Here is a 23,802-nt window from a genome sequence, read left to right as displayed (position 1 = left end):
CTTCTAAAACAAAATAAAGCTCACCTAAATAAGGTAACGGTCGCACTAGGTTGAAAAAAATTGTTTGACTCTACTAGAAGTCCCGACAAATTTTGTTTGTACCAAAGTTTGAATTTGGTAATCGTGGACGTATTAAGCCCGGTCTGAATATGGTTAAAGTCTTTCTGAATAGCATAATTTGAATAAATTGTGTATTTTAACGTTATGATTTACATAGTAAATTAAAGCAACGAAGGTAAACAAAACTAGTAAAACTTCTACCTAAATAAATAATAAGAACCCGCCTTGGGTGGATTGCAAAATGTGTCCGTAAAGAAGGCATCTCGGTCGAAATTGAGAGCTTTATCTTTCTATAATCATTTCCAGATTTGACACAGAGGGAAAGACACATTTGTAAATAACAAAGAAGTTGTCTATACAACCCCTACGCTTTCCAGTTTAAAATGTATATCCAAATAGTATCCACGTACTATGAAAATATTAGAATATTTCACGGGATGAAATTGAAAAAAATCGCACTTAAAGTCACACAAGCACTTAAGGACGTAACTGTTTGGGTTAAACCTATTATTTTAACAGAGATGGTCGTGTAACACTATGTTATCGCTGCTTATTATACTTGATAGGTTGATCGCACAACGAGTTAAAAAAGGATTCGAAGAGAAGATTTCAAACTATAACACTAGCGCGCACCACATCAAATGAGATTACCCTCAGGAGCCACCTTAAATAGGAGTGTACAGTGAATGTCTCGCTTTCTTAAATGCTCGATGGCAAACTGATGCAGTCACAAATCCCCTGCATAATTAGCTTGCAGAGCAATTTTAAGCTATAAAGTCGAAAAGTGGATAAATGCAGTCAGTCAAAAACTTTCCTGCTTTGTCCTACATACATGAATTTTTCTACAAAGAGTACAATAAAAACGATCCTCACTCGTTATCGCTGTGGCTCATTAAGACGTTATAACTTCAATAAAAGCATAGTTAGCAGAAACAACTTACATAATGAGGGTTTGCTTTAAATATATATTCTATTTATCCCAGCAAGGGCGGTAAGACATATAAGGCTAGAATGTCATTCCAGCCGAGTGAGATGAAAACCCACCTTTGATAAATGACGATGAATGCTTGAAACATCGGGCGACAGCCAAAAAACAATGACTCGATTATGTGGAAAATTCGGTGGAGAAATATTTTTAGCGATCGAGAACTTTTGGTCGGTTGAGAACTTATTTTGTCAGTTGAGAAATTTCCGTCAGTTGGGAATTAAAAAGTTAAAAAAATAGTTAAAAAATTAGTCACGTCGTTTTTTTTTTTGATCTATCAAAAAGTTAATTAATTTTAATGGCTCTTTTAAAATTTACGAGAAACTTCTGCTCTATGTACCTGGTTCAGAATCATGCCGTTTTTAATTGGTCAAACAATTAAAAACACTGAAAAATTTACTGCCATATTTAAGTGCCCAAGAAACTCCTGCTCTGTGAACCTAATTTACTTGGCGTCGTTTATAATTGATAGGCCTAATCCGGGACCTTAAGTGGATAAATGCAGTCAGTCAAAAACTTTCCTGCTTTGTCCTACATACTGGTATTTCGCTACAAAGGGTACGATGTGAAAGATCCTCACTGGTTATCGCTGTGGCTCATCAAGACGTTATAACTTCAATAAAAGTATAGTTAAAAAAAAACCGCTTACATAATGAGGGTTTGCATTAAATGCATATTCTATTCATCCCTTCAAGGGCGGTAGTATTGCTGCTCTAATCTACAAACCAACTAACGTACTACTTTCAGATTAAGCACAGCAAGGTATAAGAAAATAAGAGAAATAAGGCTAGAATGTCGTTCCAGCCGAGCGAAATAAAAACCCTCCTTTGATAAAATGACGATGAATGCTTGAAACAGCAGGCAGCAGCCAAAAAATAATGACTGGATTAAGTCGAGAATGCGGTGGAGAAATATTTTAAGCGATCGAGAACTTTTGGTCGGTTGAGAACTTATTTTGTCAGTCGTCAAATTTCCGTCAGTTAGGAATTAAAACAGTTGTGACTCCTTTATGAAATATTCGAAAAAAATCCTGCTCTAGTATACCAAAGTTAGTCACGGTCGTTTTTTTTTTGATCTGTCAAAAAGTTAATTAATTTTAATTGCTCTTTTAAAATTCACGAGAAACTTCTGCTCTATGTACCTGGTTTATAATCATGGCGTTTTTAATTGGTCAAACAATTAAAAACACTGCCAAATTTACTGCCACACTTAAGTGCCCGGGAAACTCCTACTCTGAAAGAACACATCTTAACAGGTGTATTCTGATGAAGATTTAAATTCACATTATGCCATGCGAGGCGACTGGTCATTGTTATTTATACGATACTTTACCAACTCGTGCGTAAATACCATACGCGCATACTTAAATATATACGTAAATTTGAATCCTCTGGTTTTATATATACACATATCAGTTTTCGTAATTCTCGTTGAATGGTATTAACGGTTGTTACTCCTTCAAAGCCAAGCGTATCCGTGCTTAAATGTCACTTCAATAAACCTAGTTTGAGCGAAACGAAGAAAAGTTTAAAAATATGTATTTTAAAATTCCATGCGAAAATTTATCTCATTTTAAAAACACTTTTTTCGCTTGCAAACAACATGAGAAAGGGTCCATATAAAACAAAAAGCTTTCATCAGATAGTTGAACAGGTAAAAGGAGTCGTAAGGCACTAAGAGTCAGGATTTAGTGTTATGAAACTTGCAGACAAATAATTGATATATTTCAAATAATTGACAAGTAAACTTTCATGCTAAGCCGAAAGTCTCTTTTCTCTTCTTAATCGTGCATATTTTGTGCCTACTTGTAGCAAGCGATTTAGAAGGCTTTTTACATGAAGCTAGCTATTTCTAAGTGACTGTGCTCTGTTTTTTATTGTCATAATTTCAAATTGCTTGTATTTATTTTTATTGTAAAAATTCTTTGGGCACGAAATAAAGATTGTTGTTGTTGTGTTGTACAAGTAGGTGATACGTCGGTCGCAGAATAATGAAAAATTCTGCTTCTTGTAGCTCAGTTGTAGCGCTGACTGTGTTTGCCAGGTGGAAAATAGTGTGGCTTGCACTCTTCTTGTGCGTAAGCTAATACAGAAATAGTATGAACGTAGCAGTTACAAATAAAATTAAGAAGCAATTTGTAAAGTCAGGATTCAGTGTTATGAAACTTGCAGACAAAAATCTTGAAAGCTCAAAAGCTTATTTGATAAAGTAAAGAAGAATTGCTATCGATTTTCAAAAAAGTGCGCACTTTTCTGTAGAAGAAGAGGTTTTGAAAGCTAGAGGAGGATTATAATGAAAAGAAGCAATCGTACTTACTGCAGAAGCGTTATTCCTCCTGTTTTTCTACGTACGCTCAAATTATATAATTAATGCCGGAGATAATGATGAAACCTGTTTAAAAAAGATCGGTTTGTCATAGTTAATTATTCAAAACTAGGCGGTTCCATACTTTTCAAATGAAAGGTTACGTTGTTGATCATAGCGTGAATTAAGCCATTAAATAATAAATATTTTGTAAGGCCTTACGGCTGATGTTTTAACTTTGAAATGTAGAATTTATATTTTCTACCCTTGTTTAGAGTGACTCTAGGAATTTGAAAATATGCAGGAATCAAAAACCTTGTTGCTGCTTTTCCGTGTGAATTCCTCAGTGTCGTGGACTAATAAATTGTGTTCATGTCTTACAGCAAATAGCAGGTGTTTAAAGTTAGAAAAAATGTAGTTTTCGTAAACCCAATTGTTGAAGATCGCAGTAGTCGAAAGTAAACTTTTTTTTAAATTTCCAATATATATATTCTACAGATGTCTATATCAGGTCGAGGTATCTGAAAATATGCAAAAATCAAATAGCTTGTTTCTTCTCCATGTGAATTCATCAGTGTTGTGGACTTATAGCAAATAGTCAGAACAGATAACCTCAAAAAAAAAATGTAAATTTAAGGACCAGATTCATTTAAAAAAAAAATACAAAAACTTTACTCTGACAAGTAATTACCTCGTAAAAAATGTGTTAGTTTAAGAACTGCCTTCATTTAAAAATCGCATAGGAGGTTCTGTAAAAACGACAGAAATCAGCGTTGAAAAAGCTAACATACCTTTTTTTCTACTCGCATCGAGGAAACATCTTCCGATTGCGCGCCTTAAATGTTGGCAACTATATTAAGCTATATTATGAAAACATTTTTTTATGACGACCACGTCCTAATTAACGTATTTTTTTAAAGAGCATAAAGAAGCTTACCCCGTGTCAGCATAATTTGAATAAATTGTGTATTTTAACATTATGATTTACATAGTAAATTAAAGCGACGAAGGTAAACAAAACTGGTAAAATGTCGACACAAAATAAATTATAAGAACCGGCCTTGGGTGGATTTCAATTTTTGTCGGTAAAGAAAGCATCTCGATCGAAATTGAGAGCTGTATATTTGCATAATCATTTCCAGATTTGACAGAGAGGGAAAACTGACACAAGTTTGTAAATAACAAAGACGTTTTCTTTAAAACCCCTACGTTTTCCAGTTTAAATTTATATCCAGGTAGTATCCACGTACTATAAAAATATTGAAAGATTTCACTAAAGGAAATTAAAAAAAACGCACTTAAAGTCACAAAGGCACTTAAGGACGTACCTATTATTTTAATAGAGATGGTTGTGCAACAATATTTTATCGCTGCTTATTATACTTGATAGGTCTCAGCGTACAACGAGTGAAAAAGAATTCGAAGAGAAGATTTCAAACTACAACACTAGCGCGCGCCACATCGTATGAGATTACCCTAAGGCGCCACCTTAAATAGGATAGTACAGTGTATCTCTCGGTTTCTTAAATGTTCGACGGCAAACTGATGTAGTAGCAAATCCCCTGTATAATTAGCATGCGAAGCCTGATTTTAAGTCCCGCAGATTTAAGCTATATATAAGCTATAAAGTCGAAAAGTGGATAAATGCAGTCAGTCAAAAACTTTCGTGCTTTGTCCTAAATACTGGTATACTGCTATAAAGGGTGCAATATGAAAGATCCTCACTTGTTATAGAAGTGGCTCATCAAGACGTTATAACTTCAATATAAGCATAGTTAGAAGAAAACAGCTTACATAATGAGGGTCTGCTTTCAAATATAGCAAAGTATAAGCAAATGAGACAAAAAAGGCTAGAATTTCACTCCAGCCAAGCGAGATGAAAACCCACCTCTGATAAAATGACGATGAATGCTTGAAACAGCGAGCAGCAGCCAAAAAATAATAACTCAGTTAGGTCGAACTGTACACTGTACTATCCTGTTCCCTGTGTGTGTGTGTGTGTGAATGGAAATCGTGCCCCGTTTTTTTTTTATACTGTGTAAACTTAATTGCAATATTTTTTTCCGCTTGACCCAGCCACTTAGCTCGATTAGCCTTAGCTATTTCTAAGTGGCTGTGCTCTTTTTTTATTGTAAATTTTCCCTCTTGCTTGTATTTATTTATTGTAACTTTTCTGGGCACAAATAAAGATTGTTGTTGTTGTTGTTGTTGTTGTTGTCGAAAAATCGGTGGAAAAATATTTTTTAGCGATCGAAAACTTTTGGTCAGTTGAGAACTTATTTTGTTAGTGGAGAAATTTCCGTCAGTCAAGAATTAAATCAGTTTTGACTTCCTTTATGAAATGTCCGAGAAACTCCTGCTCTAGCTTATTAAAGTTAGTCACGTCATTTTTTTATCCGTCAAAAAATTAACTAATTTTAATGGCTCTTTTAAAATTCTCGAGAAACTTCTGCTCTATGTACCTAGTTCAGAGTCATATCGTTTTTTAATTGGTCGAACAATTTTAAACACTGCCAAATTTACTGCCACATTTAAGTGGCTCCTGCTTTGTGAACCTAAGCTACTTGGCGTCGTTTATAATTGATAGGCTTAATCCTTGACCTTAAGTGGATAAATGCAGTCAGTCAAAAACTTTCCTACTTTGTTCTACATACTGGTATTTTGCAAGACGTTATAACTTCAATAAAAGCATAGTAAGAACAAAACCGCTTACATAATGAGGGTTTGCTGTAAATATATATTCTATTTATCCCAGCAAGGGCGGTTGTATTACTGCTCTAATCTGGAAACCAACTAACGTACTACATTCAGATTTAGCATAACAAGGTATAAGTAAATAAGACAAAATATGCTACAAGGTTATTACAGCCGAGCGAGATGAAAACCCACATTTGATAAAATGACAATGAATGCTTGAAACAGCGGGCGGCAGCCAAAAAAATAATGATTCGCTTAGGTCGAAAAATTGGTGGACAAATATTTTTAGCCAATGTCCGAGAAACTCCTGCTCTAGTGTACTAAAGTTAGTCACGACGTTTTTTTATCCGTCAAAAAATAATGTATTGGCTCTTTAAAATTCACGAGTAACGTCTGCTCTATGTACCTAGTTCAGAGTTATGTCATTTTTAATTGGTCGAACAATTTAAAACACTGCAAAATTTACGGCCACATTTAAGTGCCCGAGAAACTCCTGCTTTGTGAGCCTAAGCTACTTGGCGTCGTTTATAATTGATAGGCCTAATCCGGGACCTTAAGTGTATAAATGCAGTCAGTCAAAAACTTTCCTGCTTTGTCCTACATACTGGTAATTTGCTACAAAGGGTACGATGTGAAAGATCCTCACTCGTTACCGCTGTGGCTCATCAAGACGTTATAACTTCAATAAAAGTATAATTAGAAGAAAACCGCTTACATAATGAAGGTTTGCATTAAATGCATATTCTATTTATCCCAGCAAGGGCGGTAGTATTCCTGCTGGTATCTGCAAAACATCTAACGTACTACTTTCAGATTAAGCACAGCAAGCTATAAGCAAATAAGAGAAATAAGGCTAGAATGTCGTTCCAGCCGAGCGAAATAAAAACCCTCCTTTGATAAAATGACGATGAATGCTTGAAACAGTTGGCAGCAGCCAAAAAATAATGACTCGATTAAGTCGAGAATGCGGTGGAGAAATATTTTAAGCGATCGAGAACTTTTGGTCGGTTGTGAACTTATTTTGTCAGTCGTCAAATTTCCGTCAGTTAGGAATTAAAACAGTTGTGATTCCTTTATGAAATATTGGAAAAAAATTCTGCTCCAGTAGACCAAAGTTAGTCTCGTTGTTTTTTTTTTTGGATCTGTCAAAAAAATTAATTAATTTTAATTGCTCTTTTAAAATTCACGAGAAACTTCTGCTCTATGTACCCGGTTTAGAATCATGTCGTTTTTAATTGGTCGAACAATTAAAAACACTGCCAAATTTACTGCCACACTTAAGTGCCTGGGAAACTCCTACTCTGAAAGAGCACATCTTAACAGGTGTATTCTGATGAAGATTTAAATTCACATTATGCCATGCGAGGCGACTGGTCATTGTTATTCATACGATACTTTACCAACTCGTGCGTAAATACCGTACGCGCGTACTTTCCATGAAGTATTCTATATTTTCTCAGCGAGAGAAATCCTAAAAAAGTAATATTTAGAGCTATTTCTTTGACGATGAAGTTGGATTTCTGGTAAAATTTAAAGCTAGATAATTGTTATGGCTAAAACAACAACAACACAAAACAAGAAAATATACACTTCTTGCTTTCTTTTAGGTATTTTTTATTGCTAGTTTTCTGTAAATATCGATTGATATTTATTTACACATTTATCACTTTCAACCTTAACTGAAACATAACACATTTACAGAGCTGTACCATCACGTTCAAGGGGTACCTTTACTTTGGGCAAATGATGATTTTTGTTTTTGTAGTCCCCGCTGTTGGAAGGAGGGAACATGGGTAAATGAACATGCAGCTAAGAGGAATAAGGTTGTCCCACATCGTCGATTTCATTTAAGGACCACTCAGCTTTATCATTCTATTGTTAATTGACCACGGATAGCAAGTAATAAATAAAATAAATCACTTTATTTAAGTATCAATGTATTTAGCACGGCTGTGCTAATTGAGGACACTGTAAATAGTGGAAGAAATATAAATCGAACCGAAACTCTTTTGAAAACCCCAACTAGCAGGCTATATACAAAGCGTGGATTCGGGACTACCGAAAACAAATCCATCTAGTGACACATAGGAGGATTTAACCAGAGACATCCGGATTACAAGTCCAGCGCCCTAGCCATTAGGCCACGTTGCCTCCGCAGCGTGTAGCACATTCAGGGACTCTCAAAGATTTTTAATAAACATACAGTTTAGCCGGACTTCTCCTTTTTAAGGCGCAAAGTATATTCTTAGAATACCTTGAATGAAGCTAGGTTTTTTTTGGAAGTCGTGCTTTTTCCACAATTTTTATAACATACACAAAATTATTGAAAATTTGTATTCCTCGCAATGTATTGCGATATCAGCAAATTTAAGCTGACGTTATGTTAATTGTACTTATCATTAGATGTAACGTGAAATGACCACTTGCTCGGCTAAGAAAGCCCGAAAAACTGTATGTATAACTCTAATGACAGGTGCAGTGTCTTAATTGTTGGTTAATTATTGCGTTGTTCTTTGGATCCTAATATATCCGGGTTCGAACCCTAACAGGGAACTCGTTCAGAATCGTGTTCCTGCAAAAGGCACTTGTGCCCCTATCTACCAGTACTAAGCTCGACCGAGACAATTCTTAGTGAGTACTAAATTTAGCGATTTTCGCCCTACTTGCTAAAATTGCTAAAAATTATTAGCCGCTATCAATAGTAACCTAAAGGTATATAAAAAAGGAAATATTAAGAAAGTGTAAAATGACCATTACAATATCAATCAGCAATTCTTAAACGCTGATGGAATTTTTAACTACTCCCGAAGCACAAACAGTAGTTCTTTGCAAATTCGTCAGGTTTCTTTTACTGCACAAATACCTCGACCCTCATGCAAGGGAAGTTAGACTTGGTGACAGGGTAGAATCGAACATATCTTGCTTGGGCAGCATTTTGCAATGTATGCTGTACAATGGTGTTCAAATCTGTATTTGCCTGAAAAATCTGTAAAATGAATCAATGCAATTAGTTATGGTGCAAATTATTAAACGTAAATTATCCCTCATATAATAACGCAGCAGAAAAACTCTCGAATACTCTGTCTGTCAAGTCTGTTGTCGGTATCCATCCCTGTTGTTTATATCAAAACAAAACAAATTTATACAAGAATTTCAGATTGACAGAGTGTTCTGGTTATAGATGAAAAGCCTTTACTGTTTGCATTCCAAGGCAGATTTGTTCAAAATAATGCACGATTGTGTGATCTTTTCACTCAGACAACGTCAAAAAACAAGAATTAAAAAAATATAGGAATTGTGCCAGTGGAGTCGAAACCCCGCGCCAAAGCGGACGCCCTTGGGATCAGAAGACTTGTTCGTGAAGAAGTGGTGTCCGCCTCTGGAAGTTTAAAACTGTAGGATTTTAATCATGGGGATGGGGTGCTAGCCTACGTAAGGTGTCTGTTGGCTAGATGTCGGAGCTTTAACTGTACGTGGCTTAATGCATTATACGTAACTTCATTCATGAGTGGAGACAAACTCAATTCATTTGAAGAACAAAATAAAATTGTTTTATAATCAAAACGGCGATGTGGATATAAGAACTGCTTATTGTTGTCAACTGTTTTATTAAAACATGACCATTGCAAAGAAAAATGCATAAATAAAACTCGGCAACCCTCATGTTTTAATACCTTGTCCGCGTTTCCTTCTCGGTATGTATTCCAGCTGACACCATCGGTAGAAAGGGACAGCTTGTAGCTTGTGACGTATGATCCGTTCTTCTTTCCTTGCGTTGCGACTGCGCACACCGTACGAACGGCTCCCATATCAACCTGAATGTAATCATTTGAGATTGTTGAAGTCCCTTGGCACCAACCGGTTTCTCCATTGAGCCGACCTTTGTATGCGTAATAACTACTGTAAACTGAGCTTGCAGTCATTTTGGCGTCAGATATTTGGTTTGAGTCTTCTACCCCCACAGCTGCGCAGACAGCTAAACAAAACACAACAATTAAAACGTTAGGGTGCGTTCTTTTGTGATGATCAGAAGCAGGATCAGTGATCCAGGATCACTCGGGTTTCGTTGAAGAAACCGACGAATCCTTGATATAATAATAATAATATAATAAAATAATATTTTAAGAGGAGGCCTCCAATCACCTAGGGGGGGGGGGGGTTTTCAGGAGGGTCCTTTGAGAAAATAAATGTTAAACATTAAAATACATTAAAATCTAAAATACAATAAAAAGACAAAACTCATGTTGTATGCTAACTAAGATTAAAAACTAGGACAAGAATTAAGATACTACTAACTAAGGTTAAAAATGGGAAATAAAAAAGTATTAAAATCTAAAAGGAAGTACAAATGTCACAGATCTAAAATATAAAATAACTACCTACTGTCCTTCTACCCCATATGCGTGGATTTATCGGTTTCTTTGATACACCATTAGTTATTTATAAGTGATGCTGGGTCATTGACCAGATTTGGAATCATCCCAAAGAAATGCTGCCTTACATTTGTTTCGTTATTAAAAAAAAAACCTACGACCCGTGTTCCCGCAGTAGTCTGTGTTGTCACGAACTTCCAATTTGTTTCTTTAGGTCAATACAAACACATAAACTGTATCCTGCTATTCAATTGGGAGATCATTTAAACCGGATTCACAGGCCTGCCTAAGTTGCCAATTTGCAAGTCCCAGTGTTTTGCTTAATACGTGTCCCTTAATTCGGTGCCATACATTTGTATATACCGGGTTCCACTGTAATGCTAGTGATAAAGGGAGGGACAGAACAATATGTAGGATGAATAAAAGGTTGCCACTACCGTCATTAGCAGAACAACTGGTGTTATACCATAACCGAGAGAATTCTCGCGCGCTGATTCGTCCAAAGTTATGGTCGATGAGAATTTATAAAATAACTCAGATATTACGCGCGTTCTGACTGGTCAAATTGTTAAAAAAACCTATGTACTATTGTACCGGTGAACTCCCGCTTCCGTCCCGACTTGGTAGCACTGCGCTCGATATTACGCATAAGGACCAATAATTAACGTTAGTTTAATTTCTTCTTTTGGTCTATCTGATTGTTAAAACGGAGAATATGGTTCTCAATGTGAAAATTTACTGAGGGTGGATCACAAAAACAAATTTTCCCACTCACCACAGTTGAAGCGAAGTAACTAGAGAATAAAACGAAAATGCAGAGAAAAACATATGAGAAGGAACACAATAAACAGGTCGGCATTCATCGGACTGGAAAAATATTAAAAACATGGATATCGTTCCATTCAACATTTACTCGGAAATGTTATTTGAAAGGAATTAAAACTGCATCAAATTGGTCGCAATGAAAGTTTATACTTGAATTATTTTGATGGCAGAAACTTACGCTGAGTCCTAGCGCTTGAATTATAATTTTAGTTTTATATGCTTTCAGTGCTTTCTGCTAAGTCTGTTATTCGGCGAAAACGAAAGAATACGGTATAAATAATATCATAACAAATTTCTAAAGCAGAGTTTGTGGAACTAACCTTTATTCTCAATACCTTCGTCAGTCTACGAAGTTTGTAAACTTGCAAAGTTTTCGTGCAGTCTCTCGCTTTCGCGATGAATGACTCCGGCCACGATTTGCTAGTTTTCCACGTCAAAGAACTTTAAACTCGTTGAATACATTTCGTACTATGTCAGTTTGTATTTTTCCTTTCTTTTCTTAAGACTTTTATAGCTTTAAGACAACTTTTGAACGTTTTTGCTCGTCGATCCGTGAATTTTGTGTGCGGAGCTGAACCTGTGTTTTATTCTTTCAGCCGCTGTGATTGGTTTACGGCGCCATCCGATGAACTTGTTGAGAATAAGACATTTGATCACAAAAAATAAAATAGATTCCTATGTCTTTGACGAAAGTGTTCTATAGTAATTTCATAAAAGCAATAAACCGCACTTTCTAGGGCTTTACTGGCGTAATAAAACCACTTGGGATGTTGGGAGAACACTCGAAAAGCTTGTAAATCACTCGCCTGCGGCTCGAGATTTACAAGCTTTTCTCGTGTTCTCCCAACATCCCGCATGGTTTTATTACGCCAGTAAAGCCCTAGCAAGCGCGGTCTATTGCTTAAATAGACTATGAATGTGACGTCAGATCACGCCACGCACACGCGCGGGCTAGAAATGTGTAAGGTTTGGTTTCCGGCATGAATGAAAGCGAATTTCATCTTGTTTTGTTTGAACCAAGACGCATTTGTTGTTGGTTCTCGTTCCTGCTCCGAGGGTTTTTCTCCGGGTTTTCCGGTTTTCCTCCCTCCACAAAAACCAACACTCCAAATTCCAATTCGATCTCGGATGCACGTACACGTCTTTACGAGCTCCTGAGCTCTTCCGTGTCACGTGGGTAAATAAATTACATTACATTACATTTGTTTACGGAATTCAGGATTGGACTTCTACTCAGGTGATATGTCGTAAGAAAATTTACCAGGCTTTTGAGTTGTTTGTCTAACTGAGAAGAACGGTTGTGCTAGCGAAGCGGCAGCGGACTCGGCGAACTGTCGACGTTCAGCAATTCAGTGAACGAGCGCTAACAAGATCTTCGGAAAGAAAAATCATCTTGCTCGCTTCTAGCGATTGGCACACACTCAACGAGAGAATAAAAAGTTAATTAAAATTGTTATTATTTGAATTCTTGTTCATCTTCTTTTGTATCATTGTCGTTTTGAAGTGCCGGGAATCTTTTCGTCCCCCGGCAAAGTTTCTTCACGGTCAGGCAACGCTTTTGATAAATACTTGTTTGAGTTTGTTATGGTATAAAACAAATTGACCAAACAAATTTGTCCATGGTCTACACTCTTATAGACCATAGAAATGACGCCATAAAAAGTCCAAAACTTTGCAGTGAAACCACTCGCCTACGGCTCTTGGTTCCACTTGAGTTTTGAAAATTTTCTGACGTCATTGCAATGTTCTATAAGAGTGTATAACATGGAAAAATGTGGTCGATTTGTTAAACGATATGATTATTGAACACGTATGGAATAGAGAAGACAAACCTGCTTGGCGGGTAAAGCACCAAATAGTGTTGCTAATGCTGTCATCAAAGCAGCAGCCATTCGATTCACATTCTTCTCTGGTGATTCCTCCATAAGCAGCTGGACATCTAACGCGATCAACAGGCTCTACAGAGCAGGCGGTATCTGTCGACAGAACCATAAGGATAATAAAGAATAAGGCTTGAAAAGTTTAGACGGTTGGAAAATACACAAGGACAGTTTCGTAGCAAACGAGCTTCCGGTTATTGATTATGTGCAGACCTGGAAGTATTAAGGCTTCATAGCTTAGTTGGTAGAGCAATACACCGGTATCATAGAAGTCACGGGCTCGAATCCCGTTGTAATCTTGGATTTTTTTTTCAGGCTAAAAAAGTAATTAGTTAAATCGATCGCACACTGCTAAGATCAACTAAGTTTATTTCACGTTTTCTACCATAATTACATAATTACTCACCACATAAGCTCACTACATTGTACTTCAAAACAAAGTTGACACGCAAGGTCCTTGAGCACCAAAACTATCACAATCTATGTTAACTATTTAAAACAAATAGCTGATTGTAACAGTAATCATCCTAAGTATTTACAATAGTCGAGCAACAAAAGTTTTAGCCAGAAGCTATCACATTACCGGTACATGCTTTTCCATCTCCAGCAAATCCAGGTTTGCAGGAACAACTATAAGATCTTTCGGTATTCTGACAGTCGGCATTGGCGTCACAGACCCCGTCAGCAGCACCACACTCGTCCAAATCTATTAAGAAATTCACTTTGCCTTTTGATAACGCTCGAAATCTGAAGTTGCGATAGGTTACTCACAGCCGGTTGCTTTTTTTGCAGTGCCGTCAATTACCTTAGCGAACGTTACGGGAAACACAGAAGTTTACTTCAACGGATTTAGAAGTTCGGTTTCCTGGGTGAAGTTGGTGGATTTCGATTCATTTCGTTTGTAGCAGTTTTGGTGACGACAGTGTTAAAATGAGATCGTTATATGGTGAGTGCGTGAAAAGAACAAAAAGTAGAATCAGACATGAGTTGCTTTATTTTAGGGTGGACCATTAAAAATCATTGGAAGAAGGGCAACGTGGTATTTTTTGTACCTTAGTTCTCTGAAGTACTGTTTAAAGATGTAGAAACTCTGCAAAATTTTCATTGTTAAAGAAAAATTAAAAAGCATGACTGTTGCTGCAGAATTTTTGCTCAACAACTGCTTGTAGGAGTTCTTTGTGAGTATTTTGTACAACGTGTCACCTGCCCCATCTCTTGCTGCAAGAGATAAGTTTTGTTCCTTTAAAAAAGCCACAGGATTAACCAAAGACTACTCGTGGTCAGTCTTTTCTATCAGGGACGGCGAGCGATTTTTATATTTTCAGTCCTACCGGTGCATGTTTTCCCATCTCCAGTAAATCCAGGTTTGCAGGAACAACCATAAGATCCATCGGTATTCTGACAGTTAGCATTGGCATCACAGACCCCAGCTGCAGCACTGCACTCGTCAACATCTATCAACGAAACCAAAATCTTCTTACTGTGCATTTCAATGACACCCGAACTCTGAAATTGCAATAGGTTACTAACGGTTGCTCTTTACGTTGCCGTCAAGTAACAGGGAAAACAGAACCTTACTTCAAGAGATTAGTTTATTTCCATCATTAATATATTGTTTCTCTCTTCGTCCTATGTCCTAAGTATGAGGAAGGCAGAATGTCTTTTCTACATTTTTTTAACCGTGACAGTTTGCATCCAGAAAGCCAAACGAAAATCACTGAATTAATCAAAGCGTTTTTCAACTTCCCTCGGCTCGCCGAGTCTCTGGTCTGCTCTAAAACTGTTTAGCGTTCAAACTGCTCAGAAATAGAAACCATCAATAGGTTTTATATCTTTCTCGACAAGCTTGAATTTTTTGGCCGTGTTAACTTTGTATGTTTAATATTCGAGGGTTGATTGGTCAAAACTACAATTTTACTGCCATTCAGGGTATTATAGCACATTGCAAGTGGCCAAGGATTTATTATTTTTATTTTTAATGATTTTAGATTCAAGTATCTGCACGAAAATTAAAAACGGTTCGCATCGACCATAAAGCAGGAAAGAGGGTCTGAAAGGGGGGGGGTGCTGGAAACTCAGTTTTCAGTAAAGTTCCAGGCGTTTCTCGCCAATCAGTTAAAATTTCAGCCTAAGGAACGCGTCATTTTTTCAGCTGACAGTTAAAATTGTTAACACCTTTTAGCTAGTTTCCCTCAAGGTAAAGGTCTGAAAAAAGCATGGTCACAACTTTGTATTATCCCATGCACAAAACAGAACGTCGTGACACCAACCAGGGCTCGAACCCAGACCACTCGATCCAGAGTGCAGCGCACTAACCATCGTCTCCCAAACATCCAACATTTATCTCATTTTAGTAGAAACGCAGCTGTGTTTTATTGAAAATCCGTGAATCTGATTAGTTTTCCCACTGTTTACTATTCGCCGATAGAAAACAGTCGCGCGTGCGTAGCACTTTAAGCGGTAAATTTTCTTGATTTTTGCCTTCAAAGTGCACAATATTGTAGTAGGTTTTGGACTGCAATCCTTAGAGGTTCTACTAAAACAATTAGACTACTCGACCTCGTTTTCTATGAGCGATAGGCACATCGGCTGCGCCTCGTTGACTATTCGCTCATAGAAAACTCGGGCTCGTAGTCTAATTGTTAATTATATTACGTCCATCTTACCGTTGCACGTTTTCCCGTCCCCAGTAAATCCAACTTTGCAGGAACAAACATATGACCTGTAAGTATTCTGACAGTTTGCATTTACGTCACACACCGGGTTAACGGCATTACATTCATCGAAATCTGTGTGAAAAAGAAACAGCAAAAATTAGTAAATAACATATTCACTTTACGTCTATTCTGAGCGAGTACATTACTTATAGTGTGTCCCTTCTCATGTTTGATTGCTAATCTTATGGCTTGGAATCCCGTGACAACATTTTTTTGCTGTGTATACACACCTTTACTAGTTTTCTTTTTTTATTATACGTATGATTACAGACGCAAAAAAAAACAAACATAACTGATATAAATCTCTCGTTCAAACTAATTTGTGACTTCTTTTTTCCGATGTAACATGCCTATTATGTATTTTGAATTAAAAGCTTTTTTTTTTCTTTTAGAATGTTTGAATCAGGCAGGGTTAATTGCATTCGTCTTTTGTTTCAAATCATAGACTACAAAAGGAGGGGAAATAAAAGTCGATTTAATTGAAAAGACTATATCCGATACGAATATTTTTTTTGAACCACAACATAAGATTGCACAACACTCTTACCATAACACGTTTTTCCATTTCCAGTAAGTCCGGATTCACAAATACAAAGATAAGACCTGAGAGTATTCTGACAGGTGGCATTGACGTCACAGACAGGAAGAGAAGCACTGCACTCGTCGGCATCTTGAAAATAACCATATTTGGACCACAATTTAATAATTTACACTTAGCTGAAGTCACGGATTTTAAAGAGATAGTTTCAAGTCTCTGTGCATGTGTACGCAATTATGTGGTTCCCTCAATCCCGTTGTCTATAAACCAATCGAATACGAGTACAAAACTCGGGTATGTGCCCAGAAAATTCCTACGGGTCGATAATAGTTCGATGCTTTACACTAAGTTCGGCCTTTTTTTGTCTAAATCTGTTGGCAATCATTCCTTCTGGTTGTACACAAAAGAACGTAAACATTGGGTTGATAATAACGTGAAAAGAGTTGTTAAAGTGTCGGAGTTGTGAACTCTTATCAGAACTAACCCCTCTATTGCCGCGTTTTTCGCGAATGACCGCGAATTTTAAAAGGCAAATTTCCTGCAAGAGCCATATATACGCTTTCGGCTGTTTTTTAAACAATGGAATCGATTGGGCTAACGTCATACCTTGCACATGCACCTATACAAACAAAGATAGACGCCTTGATTCCTATACAGTAGAACCCCAGTAACTCGAATTCGGATAACTTGAATACCCCGCTTACTCGAACTAACTTCCATTTCTCTGGGATTTGACTCCACTTTTCAGTCATTTTTTCTCGGTTAACTCGAACTCGATGAACTCAAAAACACTGCTAACTCGAACTAAATTTCGTTTCCCTTGATCTAAATTTGGGTCAAATTTACCTCGATAACTCTAATTCCAATTTTTGCAACTCGCCACGTGCGCCCATTGATTAGAGCAACAAAAAACAGATCACGTATTTGACAGCTACTTTCCACTCTTATGATACGAATGCATGGTGGTGTAAGAGTTTCTGACGAGATACGGTCAATTTGCACTGTACTGTATACTGAACTGCTGAAAAATCAGTCAATTATCAATTATTAACTTGGCAAATGAAATATTTAATCGACCCCGATAACTCGAAACCCCCGCTAACTCGAACTGTTCTTCGTTTCTCTTCAGAGTTCGAGTTACCGGGATTCTATTGTGTAAATGTTTTTTTTTACACATTTCACCTTCTGTTTCCATGTTGCAGGGAACGAGAATTGTCTTTCCAGGTATTATAGAATCAAACCAGTATTTGCCGCTGACCGCTTGTCCTTCTTCACTCGCCTTGATTTCTCTGCACGTTTCAGCGGGAAACTCGGGAATGGAACCAATAGGAACTGTGGAGGCAAAGTAGCTTTTCTCAGCAAGGAATTGTTCCTGGTGATCAAAAGTTTCCCGGATCGGAAGTGATAAATAATAGTAAGGAATAAGTTTGAAAGTTGACGAAGATGATAGGTTTTAGCTTGTATCGCCTAACTGCAGAAAAGGTAGATTATTATGAACCTATTTTCAGCTCTTTAAAGCATGCTTTTGACACTTCTTTTTCTTGATCGGATTTAATTTTAATTATAGAATTAATAATATTTATTTAAATACAACGTTGACTATAATATCTAAACATTATAAAATGCTTATTGCAATCTATAGCCAAAACACTTTCTTTGCTTTTTGACAAATTAATATTTAGTTCACCATTTACTTCTTCATCGTGTTATGTCAAAGTAGCTAACAGAGGTAGCTTCCTTAGCATCCGGCGCGATTATAAGAAGATTTCAAGCAGAGACAAACTTACGACATCTGATGTTGTAACAGTATATTTTTCCCGTTTGGGGAAAGGGGGTGGTGGTGGGGGGGGGGGGGGGTGGGTGGTGGCTTAAACATGACTCCCAATGTGACGACAAAATTCCCAGGTTGTGGGTGGATGGAAATATTTTCCTATACATCATTATTTCCGCCAACAGAATTGGTCAGATTTTGAATATTTGAGCGAAGGTTAACAATCACTTGCGCCTTTTAGATGGAATTTAAATTTTAATAAGTTTTATCGAAACTTACCTGTTTTCTTGTTTGGTCTAAAATAATATCTCTCAGAGTTAGGAATGAAATTCTCAGGTCTAGCTTCCTTGGTGCGGTTGTTTAACTCACAAACACGTCGAGAAATGACGTAATGGAAGCTGTGGCATCTGAAATCGTCGTTGCATGCCTGAAGACACTCAAAAGAGATCGATGTATTCAACTTCTTGAAGGTGTGACCCTGCAGCATCATGCCCAAGATGGAATAGTCACTTTGTTTGCATTCTTCACTAATGACCTCACAGAACATCTTACACAATGTAAAAAAAGCTATGATGCTGAAGCGCATTGTTGAGATCATTAGTCACTTTGGTTCTGAAAAAGAAAATAAAAGAAAATAAAAAATAAATAAAATAAAACAATGTCATAAGTTTTCTGCCGCAATCGAGGTATTTCATCATGATGAGTTTACATGTGACCTAGAGTGGAAGTTAGTTTTCACATCTTATCAATGATTCACGAATAAAAAAATCAAAAAAATCACACTCTTTAAATGAATGTTTTAATACCTCGTAACAGTTCTGACTGACAAAAACATTGCTACTTCAGTTCGAGTTTACTGATTAATTGCTGCAAATTGCTTTATTTATAAGCTAAAAATACCATGCAATTGAAGCGTATTTATCCATGTGTTTTAAACACCAAATTATAATGTTCCCCGCTAAAAGGTTGTAGCTACGGTAACAACAATTTTCAGCATAATATCTGGCTTTTTTGTTTCTTTTAAGGGACTTTTATACAGTTTAGGGTCGCTCGCAATAGCTAAGACCATTCCGTCGTTTCCATGCATCATATTATAGCTAGTCCGATGGTGTGACTAAAAAAGCCGTTTACTGTAAACCAGTAAAGCTTTTTTTTACAGTGTAAGGAGAGGAAAATTGATTATTTGGTTTAATTTTATTTATTCGAATAAATAAAATTTAACCAAATAATCAATTTTCCTCTCCTTACAACAGAGTTTATCGAAATAACCTTAATTTGTTGCCATTGTAACGTAAAGATAGGTAAAATTGCAAATTTGGACCGTTGGAGGCTAATAACTTAAGAAACGTAATCGTTAAAAGTTCTGTTGTTGATATATTTTTGTTTAATCGGCAAAATACACATTTTATTAACATCTCTCAGTTTGTGTCTTAGCCACATTAAATTCATGCAAAAATAACAATGCTGTGACTTCTCACGCGAAAACGTTCCTTTGGACTTGCCGTTTTGACACGGATAGCCGCGCGTTTGCCGTTCAGTAGCCGTGTGCACGGAAAGGGATGCCGTTTAAACCGTGTAAGCTATCCGTGTAACATAAATAAAGGGCCGTTTGAGCCGCGTGGTCGTTCCGTGTAAAAAAATTTGTCAGCCGTTCGAGCTGTGTGACCGTTCCGTGTGAAGAAATTGACTAGCCGTTCAAGCCGTGCAGCTGTTCCGTGTGAAGAAATTTACTAGCTTCAAAAACACTTCAACTGTTCCATACAAAGAAAACTTTTAGCCGCTCGAGCAGCAAAAGCTATCCGTTTAAAGTTTCGTCAGCCCTTGAAGCGGCTCAAGCTACACGCTACACATACAAGAAAGTTGACAGACGTTCAAATGGCATGAGCTAAAAACTGCACCTTAGTAAATGTGATGTTTACAAACACCTCGTTTTAAACGGACACGGTTTTTTTCTTTTTTCTGCTCTTGAAATATCTCCGCTTTTATAACATTAACTGACATTCGATAATCGATAAAAGTTTCATTTAAGACTAAAAACTAAGTTCAATTCAACTAGTTACGAGAAAATGTTTCGTTGCTTGACGGAATGCAAATTTCGAGCGCTTCTGATTTGAGATCTAAGATAAATATTACCTTGTGTTAAGTTGGAATACACTGTCGACCCGTTGCCGCGAACACGCTCTCTCGCTCAAAAATGCGAACAGCTTGGCTTTTTCAGTTTGTCAACCCCCGTCACCATCCGACCTTTTTCTTATTCGAATGAAAACTTTTAATTTACAGGTTTGAAAAGAATGCTTTGACTTTGCGTAGAAGCATAAAAACGAAAAAATAAGAGAAAAAAATCTGCTTGGATGCTTTGACTTTGAAATGATTTCGCAGCGTAGGACAGTTAAACAATGGCGGCCTTCATTTACTTAATTTTCTGACGCGCGTAGAACCGTAAAAACGAAAAACTAAGAGAAAAAAACTGCTTGGATGCTTTGACTTTGAAATGATTTTGCAGCGCAGGACAGTTAAACAATGGCGGTCTTCTTTCACTTAATTTTCTGACGCGCGTAGAAGCATAAAAACGAAAAACTAAGAGACAAAAACGGCTTGAATGCTTTGATTTTGAAATGATTTCGCAGCGCAGGACAGTTAAACAATGGCGGCGTTCTTTTACTTAATTTTCTGACGCGCGTAGAAGCATAAAAACGAAAAACTTTGAAATAAAAATATGCTTCAATGCTTTGACTTTGAAATGATTTTGCAGCGTGGGACAGTTAAACAATGGCGGCCTTCTTTTACTTAATTTTGTGACGTGCGTAGAAGCATAAAAACGAAAAAATAAGAGAAAAAATCTGCTTGGATGCTTTGACTTTGAAATGATTTCGCAGCGTAGGACAGTTAAACAATGGCGGCCTTCTTTTACTTAATTTTCTGACGCGCGTAGAACCGTAAAAACGAAAAACTAAGAGAAAAAAACTGCTTGGATGCTTTGACTTTGAAATGATTTCGCAGCGCGGGACATTTAAACAATGGCGGCCTTCTTTTACTAAATTTTGTGACGCGCGTAGAAGCATAAAACGAAAAACTAAGAGAAAAAAAATCTGCTTGGATGCTTTGACTTTGAAAAAATTTCACAGCGTGGGAAAATTTATCAATGGCGGCCTTCTTTTGCTAAAGTTTGAAAGATTAATTTATCTAGATCATAACAATCAACAAGGCCGACATTCTGGTGCCCGCTTCCTGTTTACTGTGTAATGAAAGAGACTCATCACATCGAAATTTTCAGCGCAACAAATAAATATTGTGCAATTAATTTTTATAGTTCCGAAGAAACTTGTACAGCTATGGACGGCAAAGAGGAAGTGTGGCACTGTTGCGTCGAGCGAGATGTTTATCTAGTCATTGCGTTACGCATTTGCCGAAAGGTTGTTATGTAATTATGGGTTAGAGACTGTAGTGAGTGTTTTGTTGACAAATACACGCACGCGCTGGCCGCACAATGAACGAGAAATGTTCAATACTGCACGAGGCGTAGCCGAGTGCAGTATTAAAAATTTCGAGTTCATTGTGAGGCCTGCAAGTGCGTGTATTTGTCAACAAAACACGAACGAACAGACTCTAACCCTTTTAATATACAATCTGAGTACACTGCATCGAACTGCAAGCGATCATCGACTTTATAACGAACTTCAAACAACAAACTTAATGTTTAAAAATAAGAAGTGTAGAAGTACATAATTACACGGGATGTACATCAATAATAAAAAAATCACAAATTAGCCGTACAGAAATAAAGCTTAAAATGGTTCATAAAATCGTTCATCAGCTGTGGTTGCCATAAATACAGTCAGCGAAAAGCTTGTTCAATGCAAGTCGATGGCTTTCACAATCAAGCAACTACAAGCAAGTCAATCGCACACAAAAATATATTTATTGAGCTGCAGTTTACCTTTTAACATGAAAGCGCTTCAAGTTGTTATCCTCTTCGGTTTTGTTTGGTATTGGATCGTTGATAATTTGAGGAATATATTTTTTTCCACTTCTACAAGCCTTGAAGCTGAAGACACCTTCAATAATGCACGATTTCTGTGCATTATTGTCAATACTGCACTGTCTGAGTTTGCTGACGACAGGTAAAGCAAAATCACGTGATCTATTTTAACCAATTGCGCGCGTGGATTTTGGACAGTGAACGAAGATTGTATATTAATCAGTGTTATAGTATAACGATTGTTTTGCGATAATATTATTCGGAGCCGTTCGAAAGAGGAGTTATGTTATTTTGTTATGGATGAAGCCGTTTAAACTTTTTTTCATCCTCGCGGCCGTTCGACATCATCCGTGTGAAGAATATTTAAATCCGTTTAGGCGTTTGACTTCATCCGTGTGAAGAATATTTAAATCCGTGTAGCCGTTCGACTTCATCCGTGCGAAAAAAAAATTACATCCGTGTAGCCGTTCAACTTTATTCGTGTAACAAAAAATTACATCCGTGTAGCTGTTCTCGGTATCCGTATAGAACACCTCATCGAGCCGTTTTTCATCCGTTCGCTTGCTGCGCGTTTCGCCGACCACACGAATTCCGTAAGGAACGTTTTCGCGTGAGAGGGCACAGCTCTGAACCCTATCGACAGATGTTTTTTTTTTTTGAAAATTTACCAAAATGTTTCTTATGCTGATTACACAAACTATTAAAATAAAATAAAAACTTGAGTTATTAGCTGAAAAATGTTCAATATAAGGGTTTAAATCTTTGAAATCTTTTAAAGCTGCCATTTAAAGTTGCCATGGGAACATTTTTTTAATGTACCTGCAATCTCAATTTGTTCATTGGTAAACTATGTAAAATTATGTGCCAAAACGTCTTTTTAAACATTTTTGGTGAGACAGCGATCGAATGCCAATAAGGGGAATGTTTTAACCACCATTTCAAGCCACCTTGATTTCCTTATGCCATTCACCTTAATTCCGTTCCGTTACTCAAAAACTAGTTACCAATCCTTCAGCATCAATGAATTACATACATTGCCAAAAATCAGTTCCAGGTGAAAATAAAATAATAATAAAGTAAAAATAAAAATAAAGTAAGTAAAGGACAGATTATATATAAGGAATGTTTGTATTTTGAGCTCGGGGCTAAACGTTTTTAACGTAGTTCAGTCGTGAAGAACCTTAAAATTGAAAGTTTTCTTTTTTGGCCATGGAAGTCGAGAGCTAACATGATGAGGTTTGCAACTTGGCTAAACACCATGTCTTTCTTTGTTTATGATTAAGGTATTGTTGACCCATGAAAGGCATAAACAATGAAAGATGCGACCCAAATAGTTTACTAAAAATCGGAGAAAGTACTCTTTCTTCTGTGACTGACTAAACGAAATAATAAGACAAGTTGCATAAATCATTCTCTTAAGGCTCTGAAAGAAAGACATAATCTTGATTATCATAACTAAACGTAGCAACGTTGTTTAGCAACGTTGTTTACCCATAATCTTATTTGGTCGTTTTGTCCATGGTTTATACTTTTCACAGGGTAAACGTTTGTCCAATTAGCTGAATTTCATGTCTCCTAGCTAAGAACATCAAATAATGAATCTCGGATTCGCGTATATTGTTGAAACGCGTACACATTTATTGCGATTTCCTGTTAGTTTAAATTTAGATAAA

At 36.8% G+C, this 23,802-nt stretch overlaps 1 protein-coding gene across 1 annotated transcript in view; it reads right to left on the bottom strand.

The window, feature by feature from the left end:
- Nucleotides 1–8,215: 8,215 nt before the first annotated feature.
- The window catches only part of LOC144665206 (uncharacterized), a 49,283-nt gene continuing 33,696 nt past the window's right edge, over nt 8,216–23,802 (bottom strand). Inside the window, exons 16-20 of the mRNA XM_078526392.1 lie at nt 14,456–14,578; nt 13,708–13,830; nt 13,077–13,220; nt 9,721–10,022; nt 8,216–9,032 (exon numbers count right to left, since the gene is read on the bottom strand). Of these exons, the coding sequence (XP_078382518.1) occupies nt 8,895–9,032; nt 9,721–10,022; nt 13,077–13,220; nt 13,708–13,830; nt 14,456–14,578 (830 nt within the window). The 3' untranslated portion in view covers nt 8,216–8,894. The remainder of the gene's footprint in view (nt 9,033–9,720; nt 10,023–13,076; nt 13,221–13,707; nt 13,831–14,455; nt 14,579–23,802) is intronic.

Source organism: Oculina patagonica, chromosome 9, assembly GCF_052425735.1.
Source record: "Oculina patagonica isolate OP01 chromosome 9, crgOcupat, whole genome shotgun sequence".
Classification (NCBI taxonomy): Eukaryota; Metazoa; Cnidaria; class Anthozoa; order Scleractinia; family Oculinidae; genus Oculina; species Oculina patagonica.
This window is presented reverse-complemented; position numbering and strand designations above follow the sequence as displayed.